Below are 22762 nucleotides of genomic sequence, written 5' to 3'. Positions count from 1 at the left end.
GAGGTCGTTTGTGCAAATGAAATGTTTACAAAAATGACTTTTGAAGCAGGAGCTGAAAAGGCAGGTTTGAGGTGGAGTTGTGCCACAGCAACTGGATTTGTCTCTCAGATTTCTGGATGATAATTCCAATGCTTATGATAGTTTATACTTCTCTTTTTTTAGTGAAAACCTGAGCGTAAAAATTAATTTATTCTCTGAAGCCACGAGGAGAAGGATTTATGGATCCCTGAGGGAAGAGTGGAGGGAACCAAGAACCCCAATTCCTCCCACATCTTCTTCAGCCCATTAAAAATGAGGATGTGTTTTGTTGGTGTTGCTGCTGCTCAGATGGACTCACATTCCCACATCCCAGCTGAGCCTGGGGATCCAGGAGATCTCCTTGTTTATTCCTGGTTTCTCATCCTGGAGAATCGAGGATAACAATGCAGAGGAACAAAGAGGAGAGATGGAAAATAAGGAGAGAAGTGTGGTGGTGTGGGAGACCCCTGCCCCACATTCCACGCCCTGCTGAGGGGTCCAGGCTAAACCCAGCTGGACTTTGTGCGTTTGGGAAGTGGGAATTTGGGAATCATCCTTCAAGGAATGATGATTCCATTGCCAAGCCCTTCCCATGGGACCAGCCTGAGGCTCCTCTGCTGGTTGACACCTCCAGTTCCCCCCTCCACAGCGAGAATTGGTGGATGTTTTCGAATCCCATCTGTATTTTGGGGTGGATGCAGTGGGAATATCGCACAAATATTTGGGATATGGACTGGGTTTGATGCTCTGAGGGTTGCTGCTCTGGGTGGGGAGCAAGAACTTGCTCCCAGGGAAGGACTTCTGGAAAATGTGTTGTCCCATGTCCTGCCCCCTCAGCCATGAGGTTTTGGGGTGTGGCGTTGTGGTTTTTGGGGAGCTCCCCGTGCCCTGCTCTGGAACTGTGTCTGTCCTTCAGTGGGAATTCCATGGGGGAATCCGTGCTGGATGTGCTGGGCTGTGGCCTCAGGAGCAGGAGACTCGTTAGGATAATGAATGTGTGTGTGTGGCAATGGGTCTGGGGTGTGGGGGGGAGATGTTCCAGCTGCCCACAACAGCTGGATACAATCCCTGAGCATCCCCAGCCCACAACAGCTGGATATGATCCCTGAGCATCCTCATCCCGGGCTGCAGCTGGAATCCCAGATTCCCCTGAGCCTCTTTGGATGTGTGACCACGTGTGGCTGCATCATTTTTTTTACACTTTTAGACACTGGGAGGGAAAACCCCTCATCTGTGCCTCTAGCGAAGAGCACTTAGGATTTATCCATTCAATCCTAAGAATTTAGGATTTTTCCATGAATGTGTGGGTGCCTTGGAAAAGTGTGAGGATTCCTCCTTGTTGGTGGAAGGAATTTCATCATTTCTCCCATTAATCCCCTCAAACTCCAAGTGCAATTGAAGTGGCAGAAGTGCTTCCCCCTGGGAGATGTTGCAAATCCCTGCTCCCAAATTTCCTGCTCCCAAACCCCAGTTATTCCCAACGGGAAGGAGCAGGGAAAGAAGGGAAAGGATCATTTTTGAGGATGGCTCGAGCAGAAGAGCTCACCAGGGATGTGACAGGTTTTGCTCAGATTTGCTTCCCCCTCATCCACTGCCTGTGGAGGTGCTGCCCTTCCTGGGGCTGGCACTGGAATTCCTGCAGCTCTGGAGTTCCTGCAGCTCTGGAGTTCCTACAGCTCTGGAATTCCCATGGCATTGGGAGGAGCTCACATGCTCTGAGCAAACCCCTGGCTGGATCCATCCCCCCTTGCAGCTCTCTGGCAGTGATGGTGATGGAGTGAGCCCATCCCTGGATCAGCTGCCCCTCTGGAGTCCTTTGCTGTCCTTTTTTTAGCTGGTTTGGGGCAAAAATAATCCTGGTGTACAGGGTGTGGTATTAAAAAAGGTTCCAAGATGGTGCATTGCAGGAAATAGGTGAGGCTGAAGGGCAGTGACCTCTCCAGGATTTTTGGGGTGTCTGTGGGATCAACACTTTGGCTATCTGGGCTGATCTTTGGATATTTTCCTTGGAGAAGAGGTGAGGGCTTGGCTGTGCCAACCCTTGGTGGTGGGCACAGGTTTCCAGCACACCTGGAGCTCCTGAGGAGCGCTTGCAGTGATGATTTCATCCTCCAAAGTCTTTTGGAAACAACAGTTCCTGGCCAGCAAAGGCAAACCCGTGTGTGATCCTGCAGGGCTGAACTCTTTTAGAGCCTGGCTGGTGCCCATGGATGCACAGCACCACTGAAGCAAACTTTCCTCCTTTCCCAAATCCTGGACTCCTAGAACGGTTTGGTGTGGAAATTGAATCTCAGCTTGTTGCAGCTCATTCCAACTTCCATATCCCAGGATCCTGTCCAAGCTGGACACTTCCAGGGACAGGGCAGCCACAGTTTCTCTGGACAAGCTGTGCCAGTGCCTCTGTTTTTCCAGGTTTCTGAAGATTTACAGATTTCCTGAGGGTTTCACGGAGCGAGTGGGGTGTGGAGGATGCTCCCGGCATCCATAGGGCAGGAGAGGAGAACAGAGCATGCCAGGGATCCCCTCAGTGTGGGGGGACATCAGGGGACACTGCCAACACCCCGGGGACAGCCTGGTGACACAATTAACCCCCCTCAGCCCCCTTTTTTTTGTGGGGCCCCAAAAAAGCGACTGCAAAAACTGTCATGCAAAGCCTGCCGTGTGGCAGCCCCGCATGCTGCTCCCGCCTGGCCACCTCCATCCTTCCCTTTGCTTGCTTTTGGCAGCCCAGTGGGGCGGGGAAAGGGGGCAAAACATCATTTTGATTTTTTGATTTTTTATTTTTTATTATTTATTATTTTTTTAAACGTTTCAAAAGCCTCATCCAACGCTCAATGGGGGATTTTTAATTTTTTTTTTTTTTGTGTTTGTTTGGTGGTGATTTGCCCATCGAGTCAGGCCGGGGGGAGGCACCCTGAGGTGCTGTGGTGGCAGGCAGGTGCCAAGGGGAGATGTTCGCTCTGTTTTAGGCTCGTCACGAGGTCCCAGCCCCCTGACCATGGGGGCACAGGACACCCTGCCCGTGGCCGCCGCCTTCACCGAGACCGTCAACGCCTACTTCAAAGGAGCTGACCCCAACAAGTAGGTGCTGACCCCCCCAGGGGGAAAGATTTTGGGGTGTGGGGTGCAGGAGAGCGTCACTAGATCACACTCACGCCTTCAAGTTGTGAGAGGAGAAAAAAAAAATAAAATAGGATGTTTATTTTGGTTGGGCACATTTCCCTCTCTCTTTCCCCACTGGCTGAGGCACTTGAGAGTTCAAGACTTCCCAGAGTGCCCAATACCTAAAATTCCCCTTTAAAGTATAACCCCCCTTCTAATTTATAACTCTTACGGAATTTATGGGTTTTCCCCATTGTTTCTTTCATCTTTCAATATCCGGTTTCATTTCTCAGCAGACCCACAGTTTGTTTGTAAAGACAAATCTCTTCTTTTCCATTCATCCATCAGTGGGACCCTCCCCATTGTTTCTTTTCTCTCTCAGGGCTGGTTTTATCCATCAGCAGACCCAGATAAAGGCTCTTGTTGGGTCTTTGAGCTGGACCTCAAAGAATGTTGCTGTTTTCCATTAAGCAACATGCTAAAAAACTCTTCTAGGCTGTTGAATATTTAAGAGAGAGCATAGAGATTCTCAAGGCCTTTCGAGGTGTCTTAGCAAGCGCAAGGGACCTCCCTGCCCCTTGCAGAGCTTTTACTCTTTTATTTTGTGTATGGTTTGTTATTTTCTTGTTTAATGAAAACCTTTATTTGCCTTTTCAAAACACCCCGGATCAGCCCTCTCACTAATTATTTGGAAGCCATTTCTAGGAAGTTGCTGGCAGCTCTCAAAGTGTGATGGATCCTTCTAGGGTTAATGTGTTTTTTGCTGGCCTCACACAAAAATTCACCAGAGAGGGAGGACAGGAGGTGAGGTGGCCAAGGGCAGGAGACTGCTGTGGTCTAAAAATGTTTCTGCTGTGGGAAAAGGAGGTGAGGACTTTGTGTGAGGGATGTCAGAGAGTCTGAGCTCTGCTGGCCTCAGAGAGAGCAGAAGCAGCACAAGGGGCTGGCAGGGATCTTCTTATCCTCACTGCCCTGCTTAAAGCTTCTTATTTCTGCTGCCATTCAGCATTTCAGTGAAATTAATTCATCCTTGGTGTGGCCCTTTTGGGTTTTATCAGTTAGTTCATCTGGTCTTAAAGCACAGATGGGAAAACCCTGCACGTTTCTGTTGGAGTGCTATGTTGGGAAGGGTTGGGGTATAAATAACGAGTCCGATTTCATAAAAGAATGCCAATTTATTGATAAGATTTGGCGGAATAGAATTTTATGGAAAAAGCCAGAATCAATCATTCAGCACGGACCCCGGGGTCGATGCTGGGTGACCCTCAGACCCCACACCGTGCCCTGTCCTCCCTGGTCACCAATCCTGCCCACACACACTCCAGTCTGATACAGCTTTTCTTGCCAGAGGCAAAAGCTGCCTCACCCCATTTTCCACTCTGTGGGTGCTCAAATTCATATTTCCTTTCTTTCCCTCTGCTGGTTTGGTGAATGGTTTTCTGGGCAGTGTTGGGGCTCCTGATTAGATTTGGGGGACCTTGGCATTCACACCCCACCGGCCAATGGAGATAACATCCCAATGAGGTGTTACCACTGGGTCGTTGGCAGTCCCAGCTCCTGAGATGACCCATCTCCTGGTGGAGACTCCTTTTGTTTTGCAGATGAACGGGCCTCCTATTCCTGGAAGGGAATTGTAGTTGCACCACACTTTTATGTCCAGGAGGAGGAGGCATTTGATACAGTGTATATTTTATATAGGATATCTATCTAAAAAGAACCAATTAATCCCCCGATATTTATAACCATTGGGAAGGCTGCAGCCCCCCTGCCACCCTCCTTGTGCTGCTTCTGCTCTGTCTCAGGCCACCAGAGGCCTGGGGTGGGCTGGAGGGGACTGTCCCCAGGCTGTGCACAGTGCCAGCCCTCTCTGGATGCGGATTTTGAGCCCCCTTTGCTGTCCCCTGGCTGTCCACGCCGGGTGCTGCAGGTGCATCGTGAAGATCACGGGGGAGATGGTGCTGTCCTTCCCCGCGGGCATCACCCGGCACTTCGCCAACAACCCGGCCCCGGCCGTGCTCACCTTCCGTGTGCTCAACTTCAACAGGCTGGAGCACGTCCTGCCAAACCCGCAGCTCCTCTGCTGGTAAGGCTTTTTCATCGCAGGGGAAGGTGGGGATCCATGGAGATTCTGGAGTGGGGTTTGCAGAACTGCCTCGGAGGCGGGGGATGGTTTTGGGGAGTGAAAGTGTCAAACTTTTAAATGCTTGATAAAATCTCCGGGTGGTTTGGGTTGATGGAGCATCAGGATTATGCTGATGGGTATCAGGGTTATCCCATGGGCAGCATCACTTTCCACTATTCCAGGTTGTTCCAAGCTCAAATGTCCAACCTGGCCTTGGGCACTGCCAGGGATCCAGGGGCAGCCACAGCAAATCTGGGAGTTCTATTCCAGGGCCTGCCCACCCTCCCAGGGAACAATTCCTGCCCAATCTCCCATCCAGCCCTGCCCTCTGGGAAGCCATTCCCTGTGTCCTGTCCCTCCATCCCTTGTCCCCAGCCCCTCTGCAGCTCTCCTGGAGCCCTTCAGGCCCTGCCAGGGGCTCGGAGCTCTCCCTGGAGCTGCTCCTCTCCAGGTGAGCACCCCCAGCTCTCCCAGCCTGGCTCCAGAGGGGCTCCAGCCCTGCAGCAGCTCTGGGGATCCCTCTGGGATCTCTCCAGCAGCTCCAGGTCCTGCTGCTGTTGGCCCTGGGGCTGGGGCAGCTCTGCAGGTGGGCTCTCACCTGAGAGGAACAGAGGGGTAGAATCCCTCTCCTTCCTGCTGCCCACGCTGGGGGATCAGCCCAGGACTTGGGGAAATCTGAATCCTGGTGCAGATGGATCAGGACGAGCTGGAGTTGTTGGGAGGGAGCCAATATTCCTCTGGAGGTGGGATTGAGGGCATTCTCTGTGCTGTGTAGATCAGCTCTCCCCTGCCCAGGCAGGTTATCCCAAGGGCTCATTCTCCTCCGTGCAGTGACAACGTGCAGAGTGACTCCAACTCCAAGGAGTTCTGGGTCAACATGCCAAATCTGATGACTCACCTAAAGAAGGTATCGGAACAGAAACCTCAAGCCACCTATTACAATGTGGATATGCTCAAATACCAGGTAGGGGTTCTTTTGGTGAGATAAAAATGTGAAAAAAAAAAAAAAAAGAAGTGTGCTGAATTACAGCTGTAAAAAATGGTATTTCCCTAGTGCAGAGTGTGAGGTGGGGGCTTGTTGTCCCACTGCCCCTTCTGTGTGGCACTGGGTTGTCTGGCTTTAAGCCCAGCCCAAAATTCAGCAGGAATTAATTCCAGGTCTCGCCCCCGAATGCGATGTCCGCGTCTGTGGGATCGACACAGGGAAGGGAAGGGAGAAATGGGATTTCTCCCTTCAGCCCTATGGAAACTAAATGTTTTTTCTGTCATTTCTGGAAGGTATCTGCCCAGGGTATTCAGTCTACTCCATTAAACCTTGCAGTGAGCTGGCGCTGTGACCCTGCAAGCACTGACCTGCGCATCGACTACAAATACAATACTGAGGCCATGACCACACCCGTGGCTCTAAACAACGTCCAGTTCCTCGTCCCCGTCGACGGAGGAGTAACCAAACTTCAGGCTGTGCTTCCTCCTGCTGTCTGGTAAGGAATTGCTCTTCCTGTCCCTGATTACAAGTCCCGTCCTGCTGCCAGGAGGGTCGGTGGGTGGGAGCTGGGGGCACGCTGGGGACCCAAACGTGCCCTCCTCTTGTAGGAGGAAATACTTAACCCCATTAGGATTCCCTTTATCTTGTCATTCCCACAAGAAAATGGTCAGAGATGAAGGGATGTGTGCAGGCAGCCCATATTTTGTGTTTTGGCTGCTTTGTGCAGGGTTTAGAGGGATGCAGAGCCAGGCCCTGGCACAGGTGCCCAGAGGAGCTGCGGCTGCCCCTGGATCCCTGGCCATGTCCCAGGCCAGGCTGGAGCAGCCTGGGACACTGGAAATTGTCCCTGCCCATGGCAAAGAGTGGGACTGGAGGAGTTTTGAAGTCCCTTCCAACCAAAGCAGTCTGGGACTCTGGGATTCTGTGGAAGGAAGCGTGGCTGTCACTGCCATAGGCACTGGCACATCTCCATATCTCTTGCCCATCGTTCACCTGCAATCCTCATAACAAGCTAATAGAATTAGATATTTGGATGATACAAAATATCTAATACAATTATTCTGTTTGGAAAAGCCTTCCAAGACTATCAGGTCCATCCATGAACCCAGCACTGTGAAACCCAAACTCAAGCTCCTGGAATTGCTCCTCCAGAGAGCAGCACCAGAGCAGTTCCCTCCAGCCCCCAGCCTTTGGCAAAATTCAAATTACTCCTTGGCACTTTCTTGAGTCTTACAGAAATGCTCTTCTCCATGTCTTTGCAGGAATGCTGAACAGCAAAGGATATTGTGGAAGATCCCTGATATCTCCCAGAAGTCCGAAAATGGAGGTAAATCCTGCAATTATGCATGTCATTAACTGGGAATCCTTCAGTCAGACCCTGACCCTCTGAGGGTGCCAGCACACAAAGCCCAGACACTCACAGTCCTGCTGGGCTTGCTGGGGACACAGCTAGGTAATTTTGGAGCTTAAAAAGCAGGGCTGTGTGCCACCAGGGCCGCTTTGGCAACCACCTCGGCATGGCCAGGGGCATTCCCAGCCCGGGCTGGGATGGGTGTGCTGGTTTGCCAAGGCCTGTATCCAGAGGCTGAGGCCCCACTTGCTCCCCCGTGGGGAGGATTGCTGTCTCCCACACGAGTTTTTCCACGTGGAAAGCTGCTCCCAGCGCTGGGATGTGTGAAAAGCCCAATCCTGGGGGAGGATGAGCCCCTGGTGCCTCCGGTGCACTGCTTTGGACACGCCCTTGGCAGTGCTGCTGTCGGGAAATGCCTTTTTGTGACTTAGAGACAGGGCTCCTGAGAGGCATTTGAAAGACTTTTATTCAATTTTTCAACCTCATGTGGAGGGTGAGACAATACAGATGTTATAATTCACAATCACCATCAGAATCCAAACTATTTCCTAATTACAACCCATTATAAGCTTTTTTCTTTTTGGCCTATCAGCTTTTATTAGACAATGCTGCTAATGCTTCTGAGCTAATCATCTATTAAAATACCTCACGTGGGCCTTGCTACAATACATCTCTCATAGTTCCATTTCTCAAAAATATCTAAGCTATTTCTCAAAATATCCAAGTATTTCTCTCAAATCTATCTGATCTATTTGCAAGGTCATCACTTGAAACTTGTTTCTCGTTCCATTTCTCTCTCAGCCATGTCTGTCCCATTCCATGGCCTTTCTCAGTCAGCATTTTCCATCTCAGAGTTTGCACACAGATGCACGGGACTGTGTGAGCCTTCTAAATCCATTTCCCACATGCTGGGATGCCATGGAAATGCCATGGGATAGGACAGACATTGTTGAGAGAGAAATGGAACTAGAAACAATTTTTAAATGATGGCCTTGCAAATCAGACTGGATACTTTGGAGAAATAAAACCATGAACGGTGCATTGTAGCAGGACCCACGAGGGGTGATTTTAGGTGATTGGCTTTAAGCATTTGCAGCATTGAGTGGCAAAAGCTGATAAGCCAAAAAACGTTTACAATTGATTGTAATTAGGAAATAGTTTGGCTTCTGATTGCGATGGTGTGAATTATAACACTTATATTGTCTCACCCTTCTCACGGGACTGAAAACAGGATAAAAGCCTTTAAAACACCTTCCAGTTTCCCCATCTCTGGGTCAGAAAAGGGGATAACCTGACCCTCAGTGCTCATGGAGGTCTCTGCCCTGGGTCAGAAAATGCCATAACCCAACCCCGGTGCTCATGGGGGTCTCTCTGGGTCAGAAAAGGGGATAACCTGACCCTCAGTGCTCATGGGGGTCTCTGCTCTGGGTCAGAAAAGGGGATAACCCAACCCCAGTGCTCATGGGGGTCTCTGCTCTGGGTCATAACCCAACCCTGATGCTCATGGGGGTCTCTGCCCTGGGTCATAGCCTGACGCCGGTGCTCACGGGGGTCTCTCTGGGTCACAAAAGGGGACAACCCATCCCCGGTGCTCATGGGCTCTCCGTGCCCTCTCCTGGCAGGTGTGGGCTCGCTGCTGGCGCGGTTCCAGCTGTCAGAAGGCCCCAGCTCCCCGGCCCCACTGGCCGTGCAGTTCACCAGCGAGGGCAGCACCTTGTCCAGCTGTGACATCGAGCTGGTGGGCGCTGGATACCGCTTCTCCCTCATCAAGAAGAGGTTTGCAGCAGGTGAGTGACCCCTCTGGGGTGGCCATGTCCCCGCAGGTCCCCTCGGGCTGGCCCGGGATGGGGGGGTTGGGAATGCTGTGTTTTGGCAGAGTGGGGACACAGGGACAGCAGCTCCTCCGCATGAAATCAGTCCTGCTGCTGCTTAGCAGCCTCGGATTGCATGGCTCAGCCCTGCTCCTGCTGAAAGGCAAGGGCTGGCATCTCCAGGGCATCTCCAGGGCATCTCCAGGAAGAGCTTTGTGCCCATTGCTGCCAAGAATTTTGCCCTGTGCTCATTGTTGTAGGGAATGCTGAGGATTTTTCCTTGTGTTCTTTGCTGCAGAGAATATTGAGAATTTTTCCTTGTGTTCTTTGCTGCAGAGAATATTGAGAATTTTTCCTTGTGTTCGTTGCTGCAGAGGATATTGAGGATTTTTCCTTGTGTTCGTTGCTGCAGAATACTGAGGATGTTTCCTTGTATTCGTTGCTGCAGAGAATATTAAGGATTTTTCCTTGTATTTGCTGCTGTAGAGAATAAGGAGGATTTTTTTCCTTGTTTGTTGCTGCAGAATACTGAGGATTTTTTGTGTTTGTTGCTGCAGAATACTGAGGATTTTTCCTTGTGTTTGCTGCTGTAGGGAATACTGAGGATTTTTCCTTGTGTTCATTGATGTAGGGAATATTGAGGATTTTTTCCTTGTGTTTGTTGCTGCAGAATACTGAGGATGTTTCCTTGTGTTCGTTGCTGCAGAGAATACTGAGGATTTTTTCCTTGTCTTCATTGCTGTAGAGAATATTGAAAATTTTTCCTTGTGTTCCTTGCTGCAGAGAATATTGAGGATTTTTCCTTATGTTTGTTACTGCAGAATATTGAGGATTTTTCCTTGTGTTCGTTGCTGTAGGGAATATTGAGGATTTTTTCCTTGTGTTTGCTGCTGCAGAGAATGACAGGGATCTTCCTGGGGGTCACAGGGTTGGTGGAAGTGGGCAAAACCTGGGAATCAGGGCTGCTCCTTCCCCCCAGCTGATTTCTGATCCCGTTTCTAGGTAAATACTTGGCAGATAACTGATGGAAGCTTATGCAAGTCTATGGAAAACACTATGGAAAATCCCCAAGGACTGCTGTGCGTGGAACGGGTTTTAATTACAGTTTAAGGCAAATGAACTAAATCCTGCACTCGGGACATTTCTGTTGGAAGTGTCGACAACTTTCAGCATTTTTTTTTCCCTTGGAAAACACCGTCTTGACCAGTCCTCCAGTATTTACTTCTAGATGTAACATTGTTAATGGTTTTAAAATGTAATTATTGTATTTGTAAATTGTACTCATCCCAGTAAGGCTGTATTTTGGCAGTTAGACACTTTGAGTTTTAGCATTTTACCATTCATGAAATGGATGTAATTTAAACTGTGGTATATAAATCTAATAGTAGTACTGTTGAATGGCACAATGCTTACAGAGGTAGATTGCATTTTGTCAATATATACAATTTAAATACGATACTGGTAGCTGTTATGAAGGGGGTGCCTCATCAAAAGAGAGTTCAGTAGAGCCCACAGGCTGATTTCATTTTCCTTCAGTCCTCAGTACGTCTCAAAGCAATCAATAAAAAGCTCAGCCTTCAGGTTTAGCTGGTCTAACTCCAGAAAAAAAAAATATTGTTGGAAAGGTGGAGTTTCCTAGGACAATCTCCCAGGAAGAAAAAAAAAAAAAATCTCACTTTTGCAAGAGGGATTCACTCCAAATTTCCAGCCCCGTGTTCTCTTACAGCTGCAGATTCCCTGCTGGAATCCCAGCAGCTCTTTCCTGCCCCGTGCATTTTGCAGGGACACAGATGAGGCAAGAAGCAGCAGAGAGGCTGGGTGGTCCCTCTGAGCTCACAGCACTGGCACAAAATGTCACTGCTGGGTTCAAGGATGTGTTTTCTGAGCTGCCTCAGGACGTTGGGTTGCGTTTTTACGTTGCTTTGCTGGCTTTTTTTTTTTTTTTTTTTTTTCTGCCTTTCCCCCCGATTTTTGAAAGCTCTACGGGTTTAGAAAATGCTTTTAAAGAATTTCAGCTGCACCTGCTTCTCTATTTTAGCACTCAGGCAGGACAATGTGTATGGAGAAACACTGGGAAGCAATTCCCCAGGGAGCAGGAGCAGCACGGGGGCTGCTGACAGCAGTCAGGGCAGGAGCCCAGCTCGCCAGCAATGGGAGCAACTCTCTTGTAGAGATGGGAAAACACATGGAAGTGCTAAACTGGAGAGTGGGGGACAAAATATGATCCCTCTGCGTTTTCCCTTTCCCACTGTGGGCTGCTCATCCCCGTGGATTTCGGTCTCACCCTACTCCTGGCAATGCAGTGAGAGCGTTGGTGGCACTCGTGGTGCTGCAGCTGCTGAGCTGAGCTTGTTCAACAGGAGAATTTGGCAATATCCAGGAGGAAAAAATGAAGGGATCTTGGTGAAATTAAACACAGACCTCCAGAGGAGCACAGGAATGGGGTGAACAGGGGCTTGGGGAATGTGCAAGGTGACAAAAAGGTGCTGGTTTTACAAGTGTTGCCAGGATTAGGGTGGTGCACTCCCACTGGGAAGCAGCCTGGGCACGCTGGGAAGTGCTCACGGAGCAGTCTCATGTAGGGAAACAGAGATCTGCGTCCACCTTGAAAGAGAAGAAGGAACTGTGGGGATACTTCAGGTGTCAGGCGGCTCCCAGAGGCTGAGATCTGGGGGGTGAGCTGTGTGTGAGCTGACCAGAGGCAGCAGCAGGAAAGGAAAAGCACAACTCACTCCTGCAGCTTCCCACATACTCACGGATTTGGGGAGTGCATTCCCCAGGGTTCCACTCCATGATTTCCCCCCTGAACTGGAAATTTGTATAAAGTGTGGAGCTCACCCCTTTCTGACACTGAAATACAGAGCAAGCCCTAAGAATCAGGTTTATGGTGTGTACAATTGTTCCAAACCCATCCTTCCAAAAGAGATTTTGGCACAGACCTGGAAAAAAAAATAGGGATTTATAATGTAAATATTACCAGAACATAGAGATTTTACTTTATATTTCATTTGAAAGACAAGGTGTTTACATTAGCATTGGGTTTTTGAGTGCTTTTTGAACAGAAAAACCCATAACCCAAAGCTCCCAAGCTCATCCTGTTTGAGCTGGTGAACAAAACAGAGGTCACTTTTTTGGGATGCAGTGCCCTCATGGCCTGGGGAGAGAGATGGGAACAGTCTGGGACGTTTTGTCCTATTTCTGGGACATGTGGGATGTGCCAACACTCCCAGCCCCACAGGGACACAGTCCCCAGCTCCAGCCCCTGGCAGGTGACACCAACCCTGTGACACTGGGACCAAAAGCAGCGATTTTGGGACAGGTTTTTCCGACTGCTCTTGGCAGGTTTTGGCACAGCGTTTTCTCAGAGTGCCCCATTCGAGCTCTGCAGGCTTCACCTCGGTTTTTAGGTAGGAAATACTGTGTATTTTCAGGGAATTTGTCTGTTTGGGGTTGCCTGCCCACTGGCAGAGGGCAGCTGCAGCAGCAGGGAGGTGAAATGGCAGGGATTTGGTTTTGTACAGATCCCAGACTGGTTTGGGTGGGAAGGGATCTTTAAAATCATCCTGTTCCACTCCTGCCATGGCAGGGACACCTTCCAGTGTCCCAGGCTGCTCCAACCTGGCCTTGGGCACTGCCAGGGATCCAGGGGCAGCCACAGCAAATCCGGGAATTCCATCCCAGCCCCTCCCCACCATGCCAGGGAACAATTCGTGCCCCAAATCCCATCCAGCCCTGCCCTCTGGGAAGCCATTCCCTGTGTCCTGTCCCTCCGTCCCTTGTCCCCAGCCCCTCTGCAGCTCTCCTGGAGCCCTTCAGGCCCTGCCAGGGGCTCGGAGCTCTCCCTGGAGCTTCTCCTCTCCAGATGAGCACCTTCAGCTCTCCCAGCCTGGCTCCAGCATTCCCAGAGGGAAGCACCACAGCTCTTTTCCCAGCAGGGATTTTTCCAAGTCAGGCTGAGGCTGGAGAAGATGCTCAGCTCTCTGGCACTGCCCAGCCCTGGCAGCCCTGAGCTCAGCAGCACTGGGACCCATCTGAGCAAACAGCAGGATAAATAAAGGAGGCATTAAATCAGAAATGTGTGGATGCACGCACAGAAAGGCTTTAGCTCCGTTCCTTCCGTGGACCTTTCCTTCTGTCCTCAGCAACTTCCCCCAAAGGAATTTTCCCCTGGGAATTTGGCAGCCCACACCTGCAGGGTCAGAGCAGGAGAGGTTTTTTTTTTCCCCAGGGACACCCTCAGACTTGGACTCTTACATGGTAGGAGCAGGAAGTCATTTCTTTGCCATCTTTCTGCCATTCGTTGCAAATACTCCCAATTCTCAGCCAGCTCATGGTGCTCCTCACAGGAGACCTTTCAGAACAGTCTTCTACTTTAATGATAATTTCCTCATAACTCTGAAATCTCTCAATAGTAGGAAAAGCCACCAAATAATGAGCTTTTCGTTCAGTGCCTGCATTTGCTCTTAAATATCACTGGCCTGTTGAAATCTTCTTGGCTTTGCTGTCGTTCAGGATTTCAGTTAAACTCATTTGTCTTCGTTCTGCCCTTTCAGGTTTTATTTGTTAATTGTTTTAAACATCAGGTGGGAAATCCCTGGAAGTTTCTGTTGGAATGCCATCCCTGTTGAGCCAGGCAGAGTGAGGATAGGAAGGGAAAATACAACTCCCCTGCCACCCTTCCCCTGCTGCTCTCAGAGATTCCTCAAGCAGGAGCATCCTAAAAAAAGTCACCACCTCTCTTTCTCCCAGCAGAAGCATTTTTAAATGGCTGGAGTGCACTGAAAAGGTGACAGATTTTTAATTGACCTAAGAGGGGGTCCAACATTTTTTTTCCCCTACCTTTTTGTTGTTTTTATGTGAAAATACCTTAGCTAAAACCCCTAATTTTAAAGCTTGTCACGACCAAAATATGTAATATCATCTTGTTGTACTTTCCTGGTTAGAAAACACTGCCTCAAAGGTTTAATTTCATAGCCAGAATTCTTCTGTCCCACTTTTCCTCACAATTTCCCAAGGAAATGACTCCATGTAGAGCCAGGGAGGTTTTACGATAATCAGGATTATTCCAGTCAGGATTTTAATTCTTCTTTCCCTGCAAGGCCAGGAGAAGATTTGCAGGAATACGCCCTGCTCCTGCCTGGTTCTCTTGTCCCTTTAGGAGGGCTGATGCTGCTGGCAGTGGTTCTTGGAACCACGAGTTGATGGTGGTGATGCTGTGCAGAGGTTTGTGGTGGAACACACCAGATCCCAGTGAGCCTTGGGGGATGCCTGGTTCATCCATTAGGAATGCCAGGTTTTCTGGGACAGCAGGAACTGCTGCGGATGTGCTGTCCCAATGTTGGGTTCATCATCCCTGCAGGAAAGGGGGTTTTCACTCCCAAACTTTCTAAGGTTGATTAAATCCCTCGGATGATATCAAACAAAGGGAGAAGTGTGGTGGTCTGAGCCAGGAGTTGAGTCGGGATGTGCCAGGAAGGTCCCAGGGCTGGTGGCAGGAAGGCCCAGGACGTGGGACAACCCCGCTGTGACACCCCAGCAGTGAATCTGATATCCCCCAGGTATCACCCTGGGCCATTTAATGAACTCCCTCATGTATAAAATGTTTATAAATATTTGTGGATGAAGATACACAGGTCTATTTTTCAGATTTAAGTTAAATAAGTTAATGAATGGCTGGCCTTTTCTGCCTAAACGTGCAATGAGATATATTATACCTTTAGTCTACGATGGCCTAGGTACTGCTTAGTCTGTGATGAAAACTTTGCTGCTTTCCTACTGTTCTCAGAGAAAAAAAATAAAAATAAAAATAAAACCTATAAAAGACGTACAGGTTTGTTGCACAGGGACTACTGCAGCGAAGCTTTGTATTTGACCACTGGTAATATGAATGTGTTGTATTGACTTGTTGAAGATAATCATGAAACAACATATTTTAAATGTTACTTGCCTTATAGATTAGAGTACGACTATGTGGATATCATTTTTGTAAATACTGTTTTTTATAAATGTCTCTCCTCCATCCTCCCCCGTCACCCATTTCACCGACTCTCAAATATGCAATTATTTACCATGCAGAGCGTTGTGACAAAGAAATCCCCAAGTCAGAACAAAGTTTATTCATTCTATACATAAGAACCCCATGAAATACCCAACTGAGTTGCAATTTCAATGTGATTATTATTTTTTTTTCTCCTTGAAAATAAACAAAAAAATGTAAAACATTCCTTTTCCTCAGCGAGTTTTGCTTCCATGTGCAGGAGCACTCAGAGGAGTGGGCAGAGGGATTGAAACTGGCACAAAAAAGAGCCTTTTGATCCAAAAAAGGGTCCCTGTTCCAAAAACCATCATTGCTGCTGGAGTTATGTGCAGTGTCCCAGCACGGGGACAGGTGGAGGGTGGGGACACATGAGGATCCACAGCTGTGGGGAGTCCAGGGCATTTCTCTGGATGCCCTGGAATGTCACAGACCTCGGCAGAGAGGACTGGGACCTGATTAAGAGGATTTGAAATCTGGCCAGAGGGGTCTGGGTCTGTCCAGGGGGGTCACCTGGCACAGAGCCCAGGGAGACACAGCCTTTGATCTCAGTCCATGGACAAAATTTCTAACACTGAGAGAAGAATGACAAGTCACAAAGGTGTGACAGACAGAAGTGTAGTGTGTCACAGGGTAGAAAATTTGTAGTTTTGGGGTTCTTAGTATGGAGGTGAATGGGGAATAAGATGGAGGATTTAGGGTGGTGCCCTGGCTTCCATCTCCTGCTGTGATGATGGCACAAAGTAGTTTAAGGGGATGGGGTCAGAGTAGAGGTGACCCAGCTAGTACAGGTGATAGACATTGGCACATAACTGTAAATAATATACATATAATTAATTATCTGTATCAGAGGACAGTGACCTCCCATCGAGAGGAGCCATCCTGTGTCCGAGCAGCAGAACACCTCAGCCAGGCACAGAGAACATTGTGAGATAAGAATTAATAAACAACGTGAGAAACCTTGAAAAACAAGACCTTGAAGACTCCATTTCATTCTCACATCTGGCTCAGGGCCTTCAGAGGGCAAAAGACTCTAAACCACCTAAATCTTGGGAGAAGAACCCACCCCAGGACACAGGGACCGTGGGGATGGATGGAGCTTGAGGGAACTGGGCTGTGGGGACATGAGGGACATGGGGCTTGGGGGACCCACAGAGGTCATGGGGACCCTTCAGGGCTGTGGATCCACAGGAAACTCAGGAATCTGTAGGGACCCATGGGTGCCATAGGGACCCACAGGGGCCATAGGGACATTGGGGGGGACCGTGGGGGCCATGGGGACCTGCGGAGGTCACAGGGACCCTCAGGAGCCTTGAGAACATAAAGGTGCTGTGGGGACACATGGGGACATTTGGAGGCCGTGGGACCACGTGGAATCTTCAGTTTTATGTGGGAGCTGTGGGGAGCCGGGCAGCTGAGGGGATATATGGAAGGTATGGGACATGCAGGGACATGTGGGGACACAGAGGGACCTGTGGAACCTGTTAGGGATACGTGGGAGCCATGAGAACCTCTGGGGAGGTTCTCTGTAAAGGATAAACTGTTCTCTGTAAAGGAATACAGAGACCTGTGGAAAACATGGGGACATGCGGGAGTCAGTGAGAACCTGTGGGGACGGCAGTGACACACAGAGGGCTGTGGGGACACCGGGGACTACCGTGGGGCACCAGGGACTGCCATGGGGACACACAGGGAGCTGTGGGGACTGCCATGGGGACACACAGGGACTGCCATGGGGACACCGGGGACTGCCATGGGGCACCAGGGACTGCCATGGGGACACACAGGGAGCTGTGGGGACACACCAGGGACTGCCATGGGGACACACAGGGAGCTGTGGGGACTGCCATGGGGACACACAGGGACTGCCATGGGGACACCGGGGACTGCCATGGGGCACCAGGGACTGCCATGGGGACACACAGGGAGCTGTGGGGACACACCAGGGACTGCCATGGGGACACACAGGGAGCTGTGGGGACTGCCATGGGGACACCAGGGACTGCCATGGGGACACCGGGGACTGCCATGGGGACACACAGGGACTGCCATGGGGACACACGGAGACTACGGGGAGCCGCAGGAACACAGAGCCGTGAGTGCGGGAATGCCGGGGCCGGGAACGCCGCGGGATGGAGGCCGGGAAACGGGAATACGGAGGGATGGAGGCGGGGAGCGGGAATACGGAGGGATGGGGGCAGGAACGGGAATACGGAGGAATAGAGGCCGGGGACACGGAGGGATGGAGGCCGGGAATACGGAGGCGGGGCCGGGAATGAGGCGGGCGGGAATGAGGCGGGCGGGCCGCGCTGCCGCCGCCGCCTCTCCTCAGCTGAGGGCGATGGAGAGCGGCGACTCTCCCGCCGAGCCCGGCTCGGGTGGGTCTCCATTGCCCCTCCAAAAAACAAAACCCTCCAGCGCTGCGATTTCCCCTCATCCACTGGAGCTTTGGCTCTCGCAGGGCCCGGCCGGCGCTTCCCGGCGGCGGCGGTGGAGGAGATCGTGCGGGAGGTGGTGGGCAGCGCCCTGAGGGAGCGGCGCTACGAGCCCGGGCCCTGCCGGCAGGCGGCCAGGGACATCGCTGAGGTGGGCCAGGGACATCGCTGAGGTGGGCCAGGGACATCGCTGAGGTGGGACAGGGACATCGCTGAGGTGGGCCGGGGACATCGCTGAGGTGGGACAGGGACATCGCTGAGGTGGGCCGGGGACATCGCTGAGGTGGGCCGGGGACATCGCTGAGGTGGGACAGGGACGTCGCTGAGGTGGGCCAGGGTCATCGCTGAGGTGGGCCGGGGACATCGCTGAGGTGGGATAGGGTCATCGCTGAGGTGGGCGGGGGACATCGCTGAGGTGGGACAGGGACATCGCTGAGGTGGGACAGGGTCATCGCTGAGGTGGGCCGGGGACATCGCTGAGGTGGGACAGGGTCATCGCTGAGGTGGGCCAGGGTCATCGCTGAGGTGGGACAGGGACATCGCTGAGGTGGGACAGGGTCATCGCTGAGGTGGGCCGGGGACATCGCTGAGGTGGGACAGGGTCATCGCTGAGGTGGGCCGGGGACATCGCTGAGGTGGGATAGGGTCATCGCTGAGGTGGGCGGGGGACATCGCTGAGGTGGGACAGGGACATCGCTGAGGTGGGACAGGGACATCGCTGAGGTGGGCCGGGGACATCGCTGAGGTGGGACAGGGTCATCGCTGAGGTGGGCCAGGGTCATCGCTGAGGTGGGACAGGGACATCGCTGAGGTGGGACAGGGTCATCGCTGAGGTGGGCCAGGGTCATCGCTGAGGTGGGCCGGGGACATCGCTGAGGTGGGACGGGGACATCGCTGAGGTGGGACGGGGACATCGCTGAGGTGGGACAGGGACATTTGTTCTCGTGCCTCCTCGGGATGCCCCAAATATCCCCCCCCCAAAATGCCGAGAAGGTATAAGGGTGGGGTGGTTCAGAGAGGGGTAAGGACGTATAGGAGTTAATGAATTGATTTATAGACTGGTTTGGGTGGAAGGTCATAAAGCTCATCCAGCCTCTCTCCTCTCATGGGTAGGGACACCTTCGGCTGTGCCAGGTCGCTCCAAGCCTTGTCCAGCCTTACCCTGGACATTTCCAGGGATGCAGGGGCAGCCACAGCTGCTCTGGGCACCTGTGCCAGGGCCTCAACACCCTCCAGCCAGGAATTCCTGCCCTCTGGCACTTTAATATTGCTCCCCCTTGCCCTGCTTCTAGAAACTGATGCCTTGGGATGGCTGAGCTGGAACAGAGACTGGGCAGGGCTGGAGAATAAAGGAGAGATTTATTAAAAGGCCTCCAGGATCCACTTTGGGCAGGACAAGAGCCTGGCCAGGGCTACACCCAAGGTGGACCCAAAATGGGCACAAAATGGACCCAAAATGGCACAAAAAAGGCTGACCAGTCACGAGGTCTCACGCTTTTCTAAGTTTTGGTCCATTTGCACCTTGGGGTCGAATTGTCCCATTCCAGCCCCAGGCTGTGAGGTCCCATCCTTGTCCCTCCCTCCAGCCCACCCTTGTTTGTGCTTTGGGGCTGAAAGTTGTCCTTGGTGTGCAGCAGGAGAAGGATTTGTTTTGTGTCCCTGCTGTGTGCAGAGCTGAGTGACACTGACTGTGAGCTCAGAGCTGCACCCCTGGGCACCACAGAATGTGAAAAAACACGACAGCTTAAAACATAAGGCGTCATTGCTGTGAATCCATCCCCATCTTTTGACCACACACAGACCACATGTGTTTTTCTCTGCAGGCTGTGAAGGCGCGGGTGAAAGCCCTGGAAGTGCCCAGGTACAAGATCGTGGTGGTGGCACACGTCGGGCAGCTGGGTGGGCAGAGCCTGCAGGTGGGCAGCAGGTGCCTCTGGGATCCCCAGAGCGACACATTCTGCTCCTACGTCTTCAAGAACACCTCGCTGTTTGCTGTGACAAATGTCTACGGTGTGTATTTGGAGTAGGGAGGTAGTCGAGTTTACCAGCAGGAGAAATGAATATTCAGCCTTAACTCTTCCTGTCTCTGTAGTTGAAACTAGCTGTGAAAGAACAAGATACTCTCACCTGCTTTGAAATGTGAGCCTTTGGGTGAATGGAATAAGGGGTTTTCCCAGAGTTTCCTCTGACACAGTTTTGCAGCTGATTGCTGCTTTCAGAACTTGCCCTGGAGGGGAAATATTTTCAGAATATTGTCTGTAAGTAATGTTTTCCCTGTTCTCCTCCAGGAAACATTACTGGAAGCATCTGGAGTAGGAAATAAACCGTGGGTTTTTGCCTGCCTGGTTTTGGGGCTGGTGCTGATGGTTCTAAGTCTCTCCTGTTGCAGCCATTCCCCGTTGAGGTGGGGTCTGGCTGACCTTGCTCTGAGTCTGAAACCAGACTTTTTGCTGCTCCTATGTCCCTGCTGTTAGGTTTTCCTGACTCAGAGAACAAATCTATCACAAAACTGCTTATTTTATTACCTTTTAGGTGCAAAGCTGAAACCAGAACAGTAGTTAGTTGGGAAGCAATACTTCATGTACTCATGACTGCAAGTTTTACCCTACTGTAAACACTGTGAAATGCAGACAATCTGAAGCCACTTGCTGGCATGCTCTGTGACATTTAACACCCAATTAAAGGACACAACTGCAAGAAGGGTGGTTGATGTCATGATTGCTTTAATCCCCGTGAAGCCGTGACGCCGAGCTGCTGCGTTTCAGCAGAGTGAGCTGATCTCTCTCCTGCTGCAGCCCACGGTGCAGCAGGATGTGGCCAGCAGCGTGGCTGCCTCACGTTTGTTCAGCACAGAGGCTTTGCTGGTGTTTTGCAGGTCTTGCTCAAGTTTGACATGCTGGAGTTCTTGGCTGTGGGGGCCCAGCCTGGGCTCTGCGTGTGAGGAGAAGTCGGCGTCGCCCTCGTCCTCGTGTGAGAAGTGCTGGGGGTTTTCACTCTCTGTCACAGGAAAATGAGAAGTTAAAAGTCACGGCAAGACTAGTGATTTGTGCTTTTCATCTTTACTAGAAAGACAGACCAAGCTACAGCCAGGGAGCTGAGTGTTAACCTCTGATAGGAGCAGCTTATCACAGACTTCTCACCGTGAGGAAAACAATCTGTGATCAACATGATAAAACAGTAGTTCAGGGATTTATACTGAAGAGTGTCCTGTGCTGCCTTGAGTCTTACAATGATATATTTGCTTCTCCAGGAAAAACTGGGATTTTTTTTCTTACACACTCCACTGTGTAAACGTGTCAGAGGCTCTTGACCAGCACTTTAAGCTGGACCTGGGGTGGTTTCCTGAATTGCAGGTGTTGTATTAAGGCATCAGCTACTCCAAAGTTCTGGATATTCCCACAAAAATTACAATCCAGCTGCACTTGAAACACCTCAGTACAGCTGGGCCTTGAGCAGCCTGTAAAGCAAGATTTTGGGGAGGGGGTTGCCCATGTTACCACTTTTGTATTTTTTGAAAGCTGCTGCTACAAGAGAGTTTTCCAAAAATGCAGGTGTAGGAAGTGCAGAAAGCCTCTGTTACTGTCACCTGCCTCAGTTATTTTCTTGTTCTCTGTTTATTTCAGTCTGTCAGAGTACAGATTTCTAGCTGTGCATGTAATGGTTGAATTTTCTGACTATCAAATCAAAATTTTCTGAGTATCAAGAAATGTGCTAACAAATATAAATATACACAAAAGCACGTGAAGGTGCTTAAATTGCAGAGTAGATATTCAACGTGCTTGAATTACAAAGTTTATAAAGTTTCTGTTTTGGGAACAGAAAATTTGGGGAAACAGCGGGGAAAATGAAGACCACAGTAAGACACTTGCACCAACTTCAGCAAAACTTGTCACCGTCACTTGAAATGTGATGGCAGAGAGATTTTCAGTGACAGCCTTGCCTTGAATCCTGTTCCTCAGGTGAGCTGGGAAAATCATGGTCTAAATAATTTTTCTGTAGCAGAATAGCCCGGGAAGGTGAGGCAGACAAGCTACGAGGAGAGGAGAGGGAACACGAGGAGAGGAGAGGGAACACGAGAAGTTGCAGCTCTTCTCTGGCTGCCTCCCAGCACAACCCGAGCTGCAGGGATTGAAGGAGCAGGGGATGTGCTGGTTCCCAATCCCCCTGGATCCCCGTGGATCCGCTCAGATGCAGGTGCAGCAGGCAGGGAAGAGCCTGGGAGCTTTCCCTGGTACTCACCCCGGCGGTGGTGGTGCTCGGTGAGGTGCCTCCTCCAGCGGGAGCCGCCGCAGGTGAACACCACGGCTCGGATGAAATCCCTCCCGCAGAGCCTCACCGTGTTCCCTTCTCCTCTCCCTCCCCGTGCCAGGAGCAGGAGGACGAGGCAGCCCAGAGCCAGCACCGTGCCCCTCATGCTGTCAACGTGGGCAGGGCAGCAAGGGATGGAGTGGGGAATTCTGCTGGAACATTCCCATTTATACTGGCGGTCTGTGCACTCCACTGAGTAACAGCTCACTCTGAGGGCAGCAGTGTTTGCTAAAAACAAATAAACTGCTTGTTTCTGGTCACGTTTGAAGTGCTTTGGGATCTCAGTCAGGTGTTAAAGATTTCTGAAGTCTACAGTAGCTGCTTTTCTGGGAACACCTGTGTCACACGTTTATGGGGGTATGGCTTAGGTGGCTGCAGTTAATGTGTGTTCTGCCAGAACAAAAGGGTGTTTATGACGTGGTTTGTACCTAATGAGTTTGGTGTCTGTGTTCCCAGCACGGCCTGATTCCCACTGGGGTCTTTTTGTGTTGGTGGTCCCAAAGAAAAATTGAATTAACTGGGTGGAAATTTTAAGTTCCATTTAAAAAATGGAAAAAATGGAATGAACTCCTTCCCATGATGTCTGCATCCTGCAC

General features: G+C 50.8%; 3 protein-coding genes across 3 annotated transcripts in view; 2 read left to right on the top strand and 1 right to left on the bottom strand.

The window, feature by feature from the left end:
* SGIP1 (SH3GL interacting endocytic adaptor 1) overlaps positions 1-11771 on the top strand; it is a 48774-nt gene extending 37003 nt beyond the window's left edge. Inside the window, exons 19-25 of the mRNA XM_066325342.1 lie at positions 2988-3099; positions 5048-5203; positions 6074-6206; positions 6521-6723; positions 7490-7554; positions 9201-9365; positions 10392-11771. Coding sequence (XP_066181439.1) covers positions 2988-3099; positions 5048-5203; positions 6074-6206; positions 6521-6723; positions 7490-7554; positions 9201-9365; positions 10392-10414 — 857 coding nt within the window. The 3' untranslated portion in view covers positions 10415-11771. The remainder of the gene's footprint in view (positions 1-2987; positions 3100-5047; positions 5204-6073; positions 6207-6520; positions 6724-7489; positions 7555-9200; positions 9366-10391) is intronic.
* Positions 11772-17530: 5759 nt separating this feature from the next.
* Positions 17531-20040, top strand: DYNLT5 (dynein light chain Tctex-type family member 5). The gene is given in 3 exon segments (XM_066324559.1): positions 17531-17869; positions 17872-18009; positions 19682-20040. Coding segments are annotated over 3 exon segments (681 nt in total). The 3' UTR covers positions 19886-20040.
* Positions 20041-20559: 519 nt separating this feature from the next.
* On the bottom strand, positions 20560-22681 carry INSL5 (insulin like 5). Its single transcript, XM_066325570.1, has 2 exons — positions 22098-22681; positions 20560-20855 (listed from the first exon to the last, which is right to left on the bottom strand). The coding sequence occupies exons 1-2, from the start codon at positions 22270-22272 to the stop codon at positions 20620-20622; spliced, it is 411 nt and encodes a 136-aa protein (XP_066181667.1). The 5' UTR covers positions 22273-22681; the 3' UTR covers positions 20560-20619.
* Between the last annotated feature and the right edge of the window lie 81 nt (positions 22682-22762).

Source organism: Sylvia atricapilla, chromosome 9 (assembly GCF_009819655.1).
Source record: "Sylvia atricapilla isolate bSylAtr1 chromosome 9, bSylAtr1.pri, whole genome shotgun sequence".
Classification (NCBI taxonomy): Eukaryota; Metazoa; Chordata; class Aves; order Passeriformes; family Sylviidae; genus Sylvia; species Sylvia atricapilla.
Note: the sequence above shows the minus strand (reverse complement) of the source record. Positions and strands in the feature narration are given on the sequence as shown.